The sequence below is a fragment of the Simochromis diagramma genome, unplaced genomic scaffold (genome assembly GCF_900408965.1).
Source record: "Simochromis diagramma unplaced genomic scaffold, fSimDia1.1 OVJJ01000325.1, whole genome shotgun sequence".
Lineage (NCBI taxonomy): Eukaryota > Metazoa > Chordata > Actinopteri > Cichliformes > Cichlidae > Simochromis > Simochromis diagramma.
Genome location: NW_024387291.1, coordinates 469158 through 481630, shown reverse-complemented (window position 1 = coordinate 481630; position 12473 = coordinate 469158). Strand labels below are relative to the sequence as shown.

Sequence of the window (12473 nt, the reverse complement as noted above, 5' to 3'; positions counted from 1 at the left end):
GTGAACTTATACAAAATGCAGCAAGATATTAAAAAAACAGTTTTATTGATTAAAAAACGCTATAAATCGGATTCATATCGGTATCGGCAGATATCCAAATTTATGGTATCGGACATAAAAAAGTGGTATCGTGCCATCTCTAATCAAAACCCAACAAAGCATATTAATGACTAACCTCATGTTGTGGATGGGTCATCATCTTTTCTGTGCCGTATGATATCATTTGTCTCTGCCCATCAGGGACCTTTACTTTTGTTAAGTGGAAAAAAGTTAACATTCATCCTCTATCTTTGCACTGCTCCTGTGTGGATATTATCCTAACCATAGCTCTGTAGCTAGCCATCAATAACGCTGCAAACATTACCGCTGCTGTTTCAGCGGTTTTCTGTCTTCATTTATGTCCAAAGTGACAGCAGAACTGTATGTCTTAGGTTTTAAGAAATCCCTCTGTTAGAACATGGTCATTGTCATTAGATGGAAATTAGCCAGCTAACTTCCTGCTAACTTCTAAAAATCCTCTTTTTCATGGATGCTAGGATATTTAGCTTTATCACGAGACCTGGGTGAGCAGCCACACTCATCATTTTACTGAAGATGACAAAATCTGGGCAGTTTTAAAGTCTCAGTGATGCTAAAGTGCTTGTTTGAACCCAGAAATACCCAACAACTTTATATTTAGCTTCTTTGTTCGCTGTATTAAAAATACATCTTTTTGATATCAAATGATTCGTTTTGATACATACTGTATTTGAAAGTTATTTCAGTTATGTTATACTCAGTGCTGTGGGCAAGCACTTTCTATCCAATTTCCCATTTTTTGTGTAATATTTGATCGTCTAAGAAGTTCCTTTTGCTTCAAACAAGGAAAAACACAATTAGATTTTGATCTTTTTGTGGAATTTGCTGACTAAAGAAAATGTATAACATTTTCAAGCCTTATTATCTATATGTAGACATGAGCTGCAGAGCACAGCCTCAACCTAACCAATGTGCAGGTGCATCACAGATGTTTTCAGCTTCTATGACCTACACAAGGATATTTGTGACAGTCACTCCAAACCTGGACAGTTAAACTACAGACTCTGTGTGTAATCCTGCCTCTTGTTTACAGCACTGTGTGTCAAGGTCATTCACACAAAGGGAGATTAATAGCACAGATGCTGAGGTGCCACAGTTTACTTTGTGGACTTCTGTTGGAGACTTGAGGTGTTAGATGGACTTCCCTTCGCAGTCCTTTTTGTCGCATTTGTTTCTTGTTCATCGCTGTTTGTTTGCCCATCCTTTTCTCTCCCTCAACCTCTTTTGTTTTCCTCATTGCTCACTCGAACTCAAATCAGGAAACAGCTGCGATGCAGTTACAATAACACTAGAGTTTAAACACTAAAATTCAGAGCCTTGCCTTTACTTAACCGGGCTCTGTGTGCTGTCTGGCTACATTTATTTTCCCCCTTACCCCCTGCTGCAGAGCAGTAGTGGGGAAAACTAGCACACCAGCCTTGATGTGAGAAAGCTAACCTGCTGGGCTTTTGGTAATCAGGCAACACTGGGCAGAGTGTTGCCGAACAGGAAGCGAGGACGTGACATATGGCGGCGGCTATTCACTTGGCTATGAGGTGCATGAACATGTATGCAATTATAGTAATTATAATACAACAGCAGTCATTGTATATGTGAGACATGTGTCTGGCTGACTGTGTGCATTGTAATTGCATACATGTGAATGAAAATCACATGACATGGCAGCACAAAATTACAATCTATGCTTGTGTGTATGCCCGTGTGCATGTTCATACAGGTGTCTGTGTGTGTGCATGAGTGGCAGCACGCGGGTGAATGAGTGCAGCCCTATTGGAGAGCCCTGCAGAATGAAAGGCAGATTAATTAAAAATGCTTCAGATACCCAGCCTCAGCTGTCACTCCCTCAACAGAACGGACCTTCATAACAAAATCCCTCAAACACGCACTAAGTCATACACAGACACACACACAGAGCGATATAAATGCTACCCAGTCCACTGATAAGAACACACAGCTCATGCAGAGCTGTACTGTCAGACACAACAGGTTGTTTGATTGAGACAAAAAATACATACATACACATGCACACTGTCGCCATGACACAAAACACGCACGTGCAGTACAGTGCTGTGCAGACGCTTCAGACACTGGTAATACATCTGATTGGTTCCCTTTGCAAGCGTGACAACATCCCAAACCTACTGCTGAGAAATTCAAAAAAACAAAACTATCTTTACTGGCAAAAAAGAACAAGGAGTCCTGCAACAGATGGTGCTGTAGGGCCCCCAGGAAACATCATCAAGTCACACAAAAAGACAGAAGACAGTGAGACAGCATAAATCCACAGAAGAACTGTGGCAAGTTCTCAAAGATGCTTTGGGGGACCTACCAGCCGAGTACACTGAAGAAGTGTAACAAACATCTGTGCCAGTTTAAAGAACAAAGGTGATCACACTAAATATTGACTTGAACCCCCTGCCTTGTACAACACACTTTGGATTATATTAAATTTTTTAAGCATCTCTAATTTACCTTTAGTGCCTACAAATTTTGTGGCAATGTTCATTCCAGTAGCAGAGCAGTGCTGTCTTCCTGAAGTTGACTGCCTCGATTTAAAAACTGAGAAACAAGGTCCTTGAAAAACCCAGCGGTGATGAAAGCTTCAGCGTGACAGGCATATTATCAGCTCTTCTACACGGCTCTGTGTGTGTGTGTGAGAGAGAGAGAGAGACTTTGATTGTCCAAAGGTGAATCAAACCCTACTTTTTCACACGTACAATAACTGTGGTGATATTTTGTGCTCTCATTTGATATGTGTCTGCAGAGCAGGAGGGCTTCTGCAGGTGTGAGAAAATCTGTGATTAAACATACGTCACTGCTACAACTCATTTTAAAGCGGGACAGATCAGAAGGACCCATGAGAACTCAACATAACATTCACAGTAAGTGATTTCATTCTACAGGAAGTACAGACTGGAACAGAGTATGAGAATTACAACAGCGAAAACAGGAACAGTGCAGAAAAGAAACACCAATTATACAGGGAGGTAAATACAGAAACAAAAACAGACACTCGGGCTCTTAGGCCTGTAAAGACACTGAGTTCATTTCTACAGATGTTTGGTTCCACTCCATCTGCATATAAAACTCGCCGTTTTGGCACTTTTAAGACCATATGTGTCTGTAAACGTGGATAGAAATATATTCAGTCCATGTTTTGTGTAGGCAAGTGTGAATATGGTCTGTGTGTGTGTGTGTGCCAAGGTGTTTTCGTATACATATGTGTGTAGGTATATATGCTCATGTGTGGGAAGGTGTATGTAGTGTGTGTTCTTACATTTTATGTCCATAAAGTGTTACTCTAAACTATTCAAACACGTACAGTATATTCATTGATTCTCTACATTAGCGTTTGTGTGTTTTGTGGAGTTGTGTAAGAGTGTGTGTTTGTCACAGTTGGCCACCGGTAAAAAAAACTCTTCTGTTTTTGTTGCGTGTTGGTTTCACGAGGCAACTCCCTCCGTCAGTCTCTCTTGTTCGGTTGACAGTGAGCCGAAAGGTCAGCGGATCTACCGTCAACCCACAAATAAATCAACCAACTGACGACTCAACTTCAACAGCAGACAGACATTTTTAAAATCACAGTCCTGCTTCCTCTGTGGAGCCAGTCAAATAGCCAAAGACAAAAGTCAACTCGGGGTTCTTCGGGGGTTTGGACTTGTTATCAAGCCTCTAGTTTGATACAGACAAGTCACAGAGCTTCTTTCTCAGTGCCAATAAGCAATATAGTTTCACAGTGTTTAAAATTTAAAGTGTTGAAAGTAGTTAATTAGTCTGACACCTCTGAAAGGGGTGTGAAATGGTGTTTTTCAAATGGGGGAGGGGGGGGGGGGGGAGCAGAAGTGACTATTATTTGGCAGAGATCAGAAATGATAGTTAATGTAAGTGTGACCATCCAGGGTAGAAAACTAGCCTGGCATCACCAGACAAACTTAGGAATGTCAAATAGTCTGAAACTTCTTGGTTCACTTTTGATTTCCAGCAGGAGCAGAATAAAATGTTTCTGGATGCAATCAGATAGACTGGAAACCACAGTGAATTCCTCATTAGCTCTCAGGTAACTGCTAGCTTGGCTGATAACCTAGCGAAACCAATGGTGAACTGCACCAAACACTTTAACTGAAAGTCTGTGCTTCTTGAAAGTTGGAGCTTCTCCAAGTCTAAGAAAATTGCCTTCAGAAACGTCTTATCTTAATCGTATGCGAATCTTAAGCTTCCGCAACAGATCACTTGATTTACCAGATTGTGGTTCGTTCACTTCAGCTTCTAAATAGTCTGTGGTGAGACTGGAGGACCTTTGGCTCTGCCTAACAATTAGTATTCATCACAATCCATGAAAACTCAAACTCCAAGTACAACAGCTCTGTCTGTACTTGGTTTAACCCAAACATAACACGTAGTGTGGATAAAATGAGAATAGCACTGACCTGCTGATAACTGCTTTTCAGGTCTGCTTTTTTTACAGGTCCTGTAATACAGGTCCTTAGATCAGTATGTTGAAAACTCTGAAGTAAAATAAACAAATACAGAAATTAAAGCATAGCTGAAAAAAATATCTCCAAGAGCAGCAGGGAGGGAGGGAGAGCTCAGAATGAACAGTAAATTAAACCTGGCCCGGGAAAGCAAGACTGTCCCATCGTGTCACGCTTTAACACAAAAAATGCACGTCTTCAAATTGCACCAAACTGTGGCTTCTGAAATGTAATCTGATCTAAAAATGTATCATATTTTACATGTTTACAACATAAATTGATTACTTTGCTTAGCAGAATGCAGATAAATGTGCCAAGATAGGTTAAGAGATTAAATTGTAAGGACGTTACACTTCCTGTAGCACATACTTCTCACCCAAGACTCTCATTTCCTACAGTGATATTAAACTCGAGGAGAACGGGCAAAAAGTTATATTTGCAGCATAGGCTTCTGTGGTCCATTACCTTGTTAATGGTAAAGGAAAACTAGGCAAAAAGGGATAGAAGGAGGAATTCTTCTGAGTTTACTTCAGCCAGACGCTATCTGTATAGTGTTTTAATGTTTACAGCATTAATACAAAGCCAGTGTTTCCACTGCAGACTTCATCCTATGGATTCATAAGTTTAATTAAAAAGGAGCAAAGAGACCTCGCTGCCATTCCCTGGGAACCATTGCAACCCATTGGTTTCTGTGCCTGAGGTTCACATTTAGAACAACTACAACTCCAAAGGGAGGAAATGAGCAGGGTTGTTCTGTGATTTTCCATGACTATTGATTTGTGTTTTTCAATAAGCCTGAACTTCAGAAACGTACGAAACTGAAATAAGAAGCCAAACTTGCGCAGCAATGACTCCCCGAGGCAGCCAGTGATATTGTCGAGAAACCACCGTGAATTTGTTTGAGGCATATAGAAACTATCCTTCTAGTTTATAAGTTAATAAAAAGCTTTTAGACCAGACCCATTCCTCCCAAAGTACCAGGACTAGAATCGTGATGTTAATGCCAGTTTTGTGGCACAAAAAAAAGAAGCCTAGTGAATTATTTTTGTTCAGAGCATACACAATGCCTGATTACCAGTTTAATTGTACTCTTGAATTCCTCTCCTCTGGGTAAAGGTAGTTTGACTTGTGAGACTGCCACAAGCTGTGCTTTCTCAATTGTTCCCTGTTACCTTTAACTTCTGAAGGCCTACAATTTCATACATGACCATGGTTAAGTACACAGACTGGAAAGAAGATGCACTTTATCAAATCCCAGGTTATAGAATCTGTACATTTGTCAGTATCAACCAGTTGAAGTAAAGAGGAGCAAAGCTTGGTCACCATGTATGAACTCCTCTCCGGGGCAGAGGAAAAAGTCTGCTTGGAGAACAGCTTGGTTAAAGAGTAATTTTATAGATTTAAATAAACACTGGACTGGTGGACAAAAGTGAGTGATGGTCTTGGTAATGGTGTGACGTATGGCAAATTGGAAACTATGAATAATTCCATGAATAACTGAGCTAATGTTATTCCTTACATCTAAAGAAATGCCTTCGGGGTACGTGAGGGTAACCTCAGCTCGATTCCCCTTCTTCTTCCAAGTAAAGCCATTATTTTTTAAAAAAGCTTCTACCCCTGCATAGCCTGTGGTACTAATTTAAAACTAATTGATTGGTGATTCCTTTTGTACGTTACAAATAGGGGAGCTGCCAGTAAAACTTGAACAAAAGGCAAAAATAGAACACTAGGCACTTTATAAAAAATGGACACGGTCCAACTGAGTGCCCAGGGGAATTCACACTGTGGATTTTTTATGCGCTACCACTCGCCCAAATTAGGTTCTATTGATCTAATGATAAAGTAATGACATTCTGCTGACATCCCATTGCAAACACCAGTGGGTCTATTGCACTGACTGCCACAGATGACATAGAAATGCCAGTTATTACTCAAAATAATAGAATATCAAAAGCAAAAACATTCTCTGGCTTGTCTTTGTTTTGGTTTTTTTGGTCCAGGTTTTGAGAGATTGTGCCATCACACTGCTGCAGTGGAAGTGAAGGTGATTTTCATTCAGACAAATTAAATATATTACAATCAGACATTTCTTTTAGTGACAAAGGGTGGCAAATTATAACATATTTGGATGGGACAATTTATGCAGAACAAAGTGCAGTGTTAAAAAAAATCTAATAAAATGACATGTCCCAACTGCTTTTAAACATGATCATTTCTATTTCTCACAGCAGATTTGGGTCATTTGCGCTGACCTTTGCGACTCTGCCTATTCTTTAGACGTACATTTTATAGGTGAAAGAGTAAATAAATGCCCCATCAAACTCACACTTTCAATGGTGGCTTGATTCAAGGCGCATCAAAACAATAACATCAGATTAAATCCTGTGGAAAATCAAATAAGAATGCATTACTTGCATGCCTTGCAAACAGGCCAATCCAGACCAATCATACTCAAAGCAGAAAGAACATAGCCCAGAAGGTTATAGCCTAATTTCACCTTCACCTGCACAAGTGAAGGTGAATGACTTTTTGTTTTTCAGGCCAGTGTCTGACTATCATTCCTGCCTGCAAAAAATGGAGGGAAATGCAAAATGATGAGACATTATATAAATAAAAAATGGGTAGACAGACAGCGAAACAAGGCTATCTGTTATTAATTTTAGTCAAGCTCTGAATCCTGCAGAGTTAATAATATCAGCAGAGCCTTCTGACCTCAGATGATGGTACAACATCAGCCTTCACAAATTAGTCATTAATTTATCCCATTAAGTTGGACAGAGTTGGCAGAAAAACAGAGGGAAATGAGTTATATTTGCATTTTAAGAATATATAGCTTGTAATAGGAATTTGGGCAGAAAATTAAATAAAAATGCTCAAGGTCTCTTGTTTAGTCCACAACAGTCCCAAGCCTTGCTCCTCTAATCCATTTTCATTGTATTAACCATAGTTTTAAACCCTAATCCTAAATAAACCAAGGCTGTAACTTTCCTTTGTTTTCTTTATACTTTGCTGACCACAGTGGAAAAGATTATAATGGAAACCTGTAAAGTCATACCTCCCAAGGGCACTTTGGTCCAGGTCTAGCGAGCTACCAGCTTCCACCCAGAGCACAAGGTGGTCATATATAGTGTAGCGACAGAGTGCATCTCTAGGGTCTTCACCCTGCGTATTATTCATTTCGTCTTAACGTGTAGTAGTGGAAGCATTTCACTTTTTTGTTTTTAGGGTTCCTTGCATTCAGTTGATTCAAAGGCAACTGACAATACATTGAAGTCTGTCTGCATAACGGGGAAATTGTTAAAAATGAGATGCTGCTACAGTAAACCCTTACTTATTCTTAGTCTGCCTCTATTCCTAAATATGATTACCATTTTCTTTAATATAGGAGCTAATGGCTGTCCTGTAAACCTGCATAACTCAACCTAAAGTAATTTCTTCAAGACTTGGACTATTGAAATGTAAATTTTTCATCTCATAACTTCCCTTATGAAAAGAAATATGCTACAACTGTAAATAAGAAATGGGCTATGGGACAAAAATGCCTGTGGGTCTTCATGCTATCCCAACAGACAATACACAGTTATGTACCCACTCACATTCACTCATAACTTCCCGATTTTGTTGTTATCCATATATTAGCTGTACAGGCTTTGCTACCTTGGGTGAGCCTGAGAATAATAAACGACTCACTGACAACCAGAACTTTACTCTTTCACACACAAGTAATCACTCAAGCATGCAGAAACTGTACGTGCATGTCCGTACACTACTGAACATCTGTTTGTAGGTGCTTCAAATCAATGAGTGTGCGCAACACAAAGTGTTCCTGAACTATTCTCACACTGGCTAATCGCCAGAAAGAACAATTAACCTGATAAGTATCATTTAATGTCATCCCTAAAGAGGGAGATTCAGGCTTTTCTAAAACAAAACACACCTAATTCTTCACCCTGCTTCCTCATTACCATCCTAAATGATGCTTCTATAGGACAGCAGGTACTGCCGTGCCATGGAATGATTGTTTTGTGAATAACGGCTCGATGGGATTAGAGAAAAAACGGATGGCGCTTAAGTCATGGTGGGTGCTGTTTCTGGGGAGATAGCTGAGCTCCAGTTTGCCAGCAGTGAGGTAGAAGACGTTTGCTTGTCATCACCTCGCCTTTGATCATTAGTGATTAGTCAACAGGTCTGTGAAGCCTGAAAGGACCAAAGTGCCCAGGGTGAGGCAGGATTCTCGTTAAAAACCATTCGTGTTGAGGTGAAGACAGAGGAGAACCTTGGAAATAGCCTCTGAAATTGTCAATGAATTTTCACAAAATCAATTTTTAAAAATCACCAGGAGAATACCTCTTTAATTCTTGAACAGGCGCCTGAATGACCTGTGTCGCTAGACACCTCTGAGGAAACATTATCTGTCTTGCTACATTAATATGTTCCTCTTCAGTAGTCTGCTGTTGGCATTCATTCCACAATCTCCCTTAGGACATAAGCTTTGCTCCTCAGCTCACAGCTTCTGCTGGGCGGAAACACCTTTCCAGTAGTCCAAAATATCATGAAGGTCCTCGTCCTTGGCAAACTGCACCTTCTTGCGCAGAGCATGCCCTGCTGCTATATAGGATGCTTCCTCTCTAGGGCTTTTCTTGTAAGGTCGGAATCGCTCCCAGATTCGCAGTGTGCTCTCAGATGAGTACTCTGGACTGGAAGAGTAGCCAGAGTTGTAGTTGTGGTGACGAGAAGGTGAGAGCTGGGAGTAGGTGGATGTGGCATCCCTCTTGGTGCGCCCAAGTGGCTTGAGAAACGAAGCCTTTTGGGATGGTGAAGGCGATTCGTTGCCACCCTCATAGTAGAGTGCAGGAAAGGAGTGGCGGTGCTCAGAGCTATGATAGTCTGGCTGAACTTCCAAGTGCTGCTGTTGCTGCTGTCCAGAGCTTACAGCGCCACCTCCATTCCCACTATTACATCCCATTCCTCCCCCATTTAAGCTCAGGCCTCCGCCATTAATATTTCCCATTCCATTTCCGTTACAGCCGCCTATTCCACCACCTCCTCCACTTCCTCCCGCTCCAACACAACCCACGGGGCTACCCTTTTCTCCTGGGTACTTGGGAGGATCACTGCGCTGTTCAGGGATGTCTACACTATACACTCTTGTGTTCTTGGCAGAGCCTGCAGAAGGGGGACCACAGCGGTTCTTAACCACAGCAGTGTCTGCGCTCAGTTGCCTCTGAAGGGGCCGCACTGCATTGGCTGGGGGTGGATCACGGTAAGGAGGGGAGAGAAATCCACCCCCGCTGATACCAGGCCGCTCAGATAAGGGCATGACCAGGGGCACTGGGGCCATTGAAGGCGGGTGAGGCTGTTGATGGAGCTGTGGATGAGGCTGAGAATGGGGTTGAGAATGGGACTGAGGATGTGGCTGAGGAATTGGCTGAGGATGAGGTTGTGGATGAGGTTGAAGGTGAGGCTTAGGGTGCACCTTTGGAGAGGAAGCCATGATCTGATCTCCAGGGTGACCTGGAGAGAGGGGGAGAAGGTTGCGCGGGAGCGATGCTATGCAAGGAGGCTGGGAGGACACAGAACTGGTATTGTCAGCTGTGGTCACAGCATTAGCTGAGGCATCCAGCTTCAGGGCATCAATGCAGTTGTTGATAATCTGGTTCACCTTATCGACCTCCTTAGCAATGGTGGAGATCTCTGATGCTGAGCCACGACCGTCATCATCTGAATCCTCCCCAGCCTCTGTCCCATTCTCAGCCCCACCTCGCATATCCACAACTACTTCCCCTCCTGGCCCTGCTCCTCCAGCTGCCATCACTGCCTCCCTGCCTTCCCCTGCCATTCCCGTTGTCCTTATATCCATGTAGTTACCCTTGCCACCCATAGCCTCAGAGAAGGCAGTGGCCATTTTTTCCACCTGTGGCAAGGTGGAGAGGCGGGAAGAACTGGTGTTGGCTGAACCGTGAAGCATGCCTGTGCTAGAGGAGGCAGATTGGGGCAGCTTGGCTCCTGCACCGCCTGAATGGTGATGCTGGTGGTGAGACTGCTCCTGAAGACGCTGCATGGCATTTGGGTCATTGACTACAGCTGCAGCTGCTTCTGGGCCATACCTAAAAAAAAGGGTCAGATTTACTTTTAAACAAACAATACTCTGTTTCCATATTGCGTACCTTTTCTAAAAACTGGTTTCCCTTCAGTGATGGCCTAAGATGACAAAATCCTTGCTTTTTTAATTAAAGCTTAAAGAATTATAAAAATGACCTAAAGACTCAATAAAGAGTATGACTGATTTTTTTAAGCCATTGCTTGCAGTTAGAATAAATGAGGTCTTTCATAAATTCAAAAAGAAATGCACTGCAGCAAAACAACTAATGAAGAGATAATGAAATAATAAATTGTTCCAAAGAAGTCAATTACACCCACAGGACATAGTCATGTCAGTTTGTGGCTACAACATCCAAAGATGCATGACAGAAGATTCTATTGTGATCCCCAAAACTTTGATTAACAAACATGCACTGTCTCATACCTCATTTCCAAAATTGTTTTCTTCACACTAATTGCTTTTTCCTTCTCTTCCTGGATGCGTCGGCGCCTCAGACAGTAATAGACAAATCCAAGAACAATGACCATGCCAAACAGACATCCCAGGATGGTCATGATGTAGTGGGTTGTTGTGGAAGGATTCGTTCGGTGGTCCAGTGGCCCAGTAGCTCGTGTGGTAAAAGACATGCAGGTGTGGTTGTACTTTTGAGACTTCCTTACAGAAGCCACACAACAGGTGTAATTCGTCTGTGGTTTCAGCCCCTTCAAAGTTATCGTGGCTTTGCTTGACTTGAGGGATATGTCCTCTTCAAGAGAAGTGTTGTTATACCGGGAGAGAACATACATCTTACTGTAGGGATGTGGGATCTTGACTATTAGTGAAGCTGTGTACGGAGCGACTGTTTGAAGCTTCATAGAAATTTGAGGGTTATAGATAGGGTCAGCAGTGGATGAGGTGGTTGGCTGATGGTACACACCTTGGTCTTGGTCCAAACCCATCCCTGAGCCATCTTGATCTGGCATCTGAGAGGTCATCCCTGGAATTATCACACCATCACGACACATTGATAATAGTATGTTCCGAGCATTTCTTCCATTTCCATACCCGGGGCTCAAGAGTGGATAACCAGTCATTTCTGGAGGTGTTTCACACTGGAGACGGTCATAGGTGCGGGTGACATTGTTAAACTCATCCAGCCAAGTGAGAAAACTGTAAAGCTCGCAGCCACAGTGGAACGGGTTTCCACCTAGTTCACATACTGTCAGTCTGCTGAGAACCGTTAAAGTAGATGGGTCAAGACGGGCCAACTTGTTGGAAGATAAGTCTAGGCTGTTGAGGTTGGGACACTCCCAGAAGGCATTGGTGGCAATGACCTCAATGAGGTTGTGTTGCAAGAAGAGGCACTGCATTCGACCCAGACCTCTCAACATGCCCTCAGTCAGGTTGGTTAGTTTGTTGTAGCCCAGTTGAAGAACCTGGGTCAAGGAGAAAATCGGCTGTTAAAAAATATGTTAAGTTGTTCACCACATTTTCATTAATTGGCTGTTGCTTTTCTGTAGAGGATGTCAGAACACAGTTTAAGCTGAAACAATTTGGGAACATTTTGCTGCATTATCTAACCAAGTGTTAAGACATGAGTGATTCAACCGGACAAACATCTGAAATGATATACACAAGAAATTCACAGATTCATTTGCTGTTAACACTTACATTTAGCACGGTCTAAATGGGATTCATATTTAACCTCCTAAGACCCGAACTCTTCCACGTCATGCATTTTTAATTTCTCTTTGATATTTGGGGATATTGGGACCTGATGAATGTTTTTTACCTAATTTTTGTTTTTAAGAACAATGAGAACCACATATGAGGATATTTAT

The 12473-nt window shown here is 42.1% G+C and overlaps 1 protein-coding gene across 4 annotated transcripts in view; it reads right to left on the bottom strand.

Moving 5' to 3' along the window:
* Positions 1–647: 647 nt before the first annotated feature.
* The window catches only part of LOC120716433 (protein phosphatase 1 regulatory subunit 29-like), a 310216-nt gene continuing 298390 nt past the window's right edge, over positions 648–12473 (bottom strand). For all 4 annotated transcript variants that reach the window (XM_040003978.1, XM_040003979.1, XM_040003977.1 and 1 more), the window contains 2 exons: positions 11077–12068; positions 648–10657 (listed from right to left, as the gene is read on the bottom strand). In XM_040003978.1, coding sequence (XP_039859912.1) covers positions 9055–10657; positions 11077–12068 — 2595 coding nt within the window. In that variant the 3' untranslated portion in view covers positions 648–9054. The remainder of the gene's footprint in view (positions 10658–11076; positions 12069–12473) is intronic.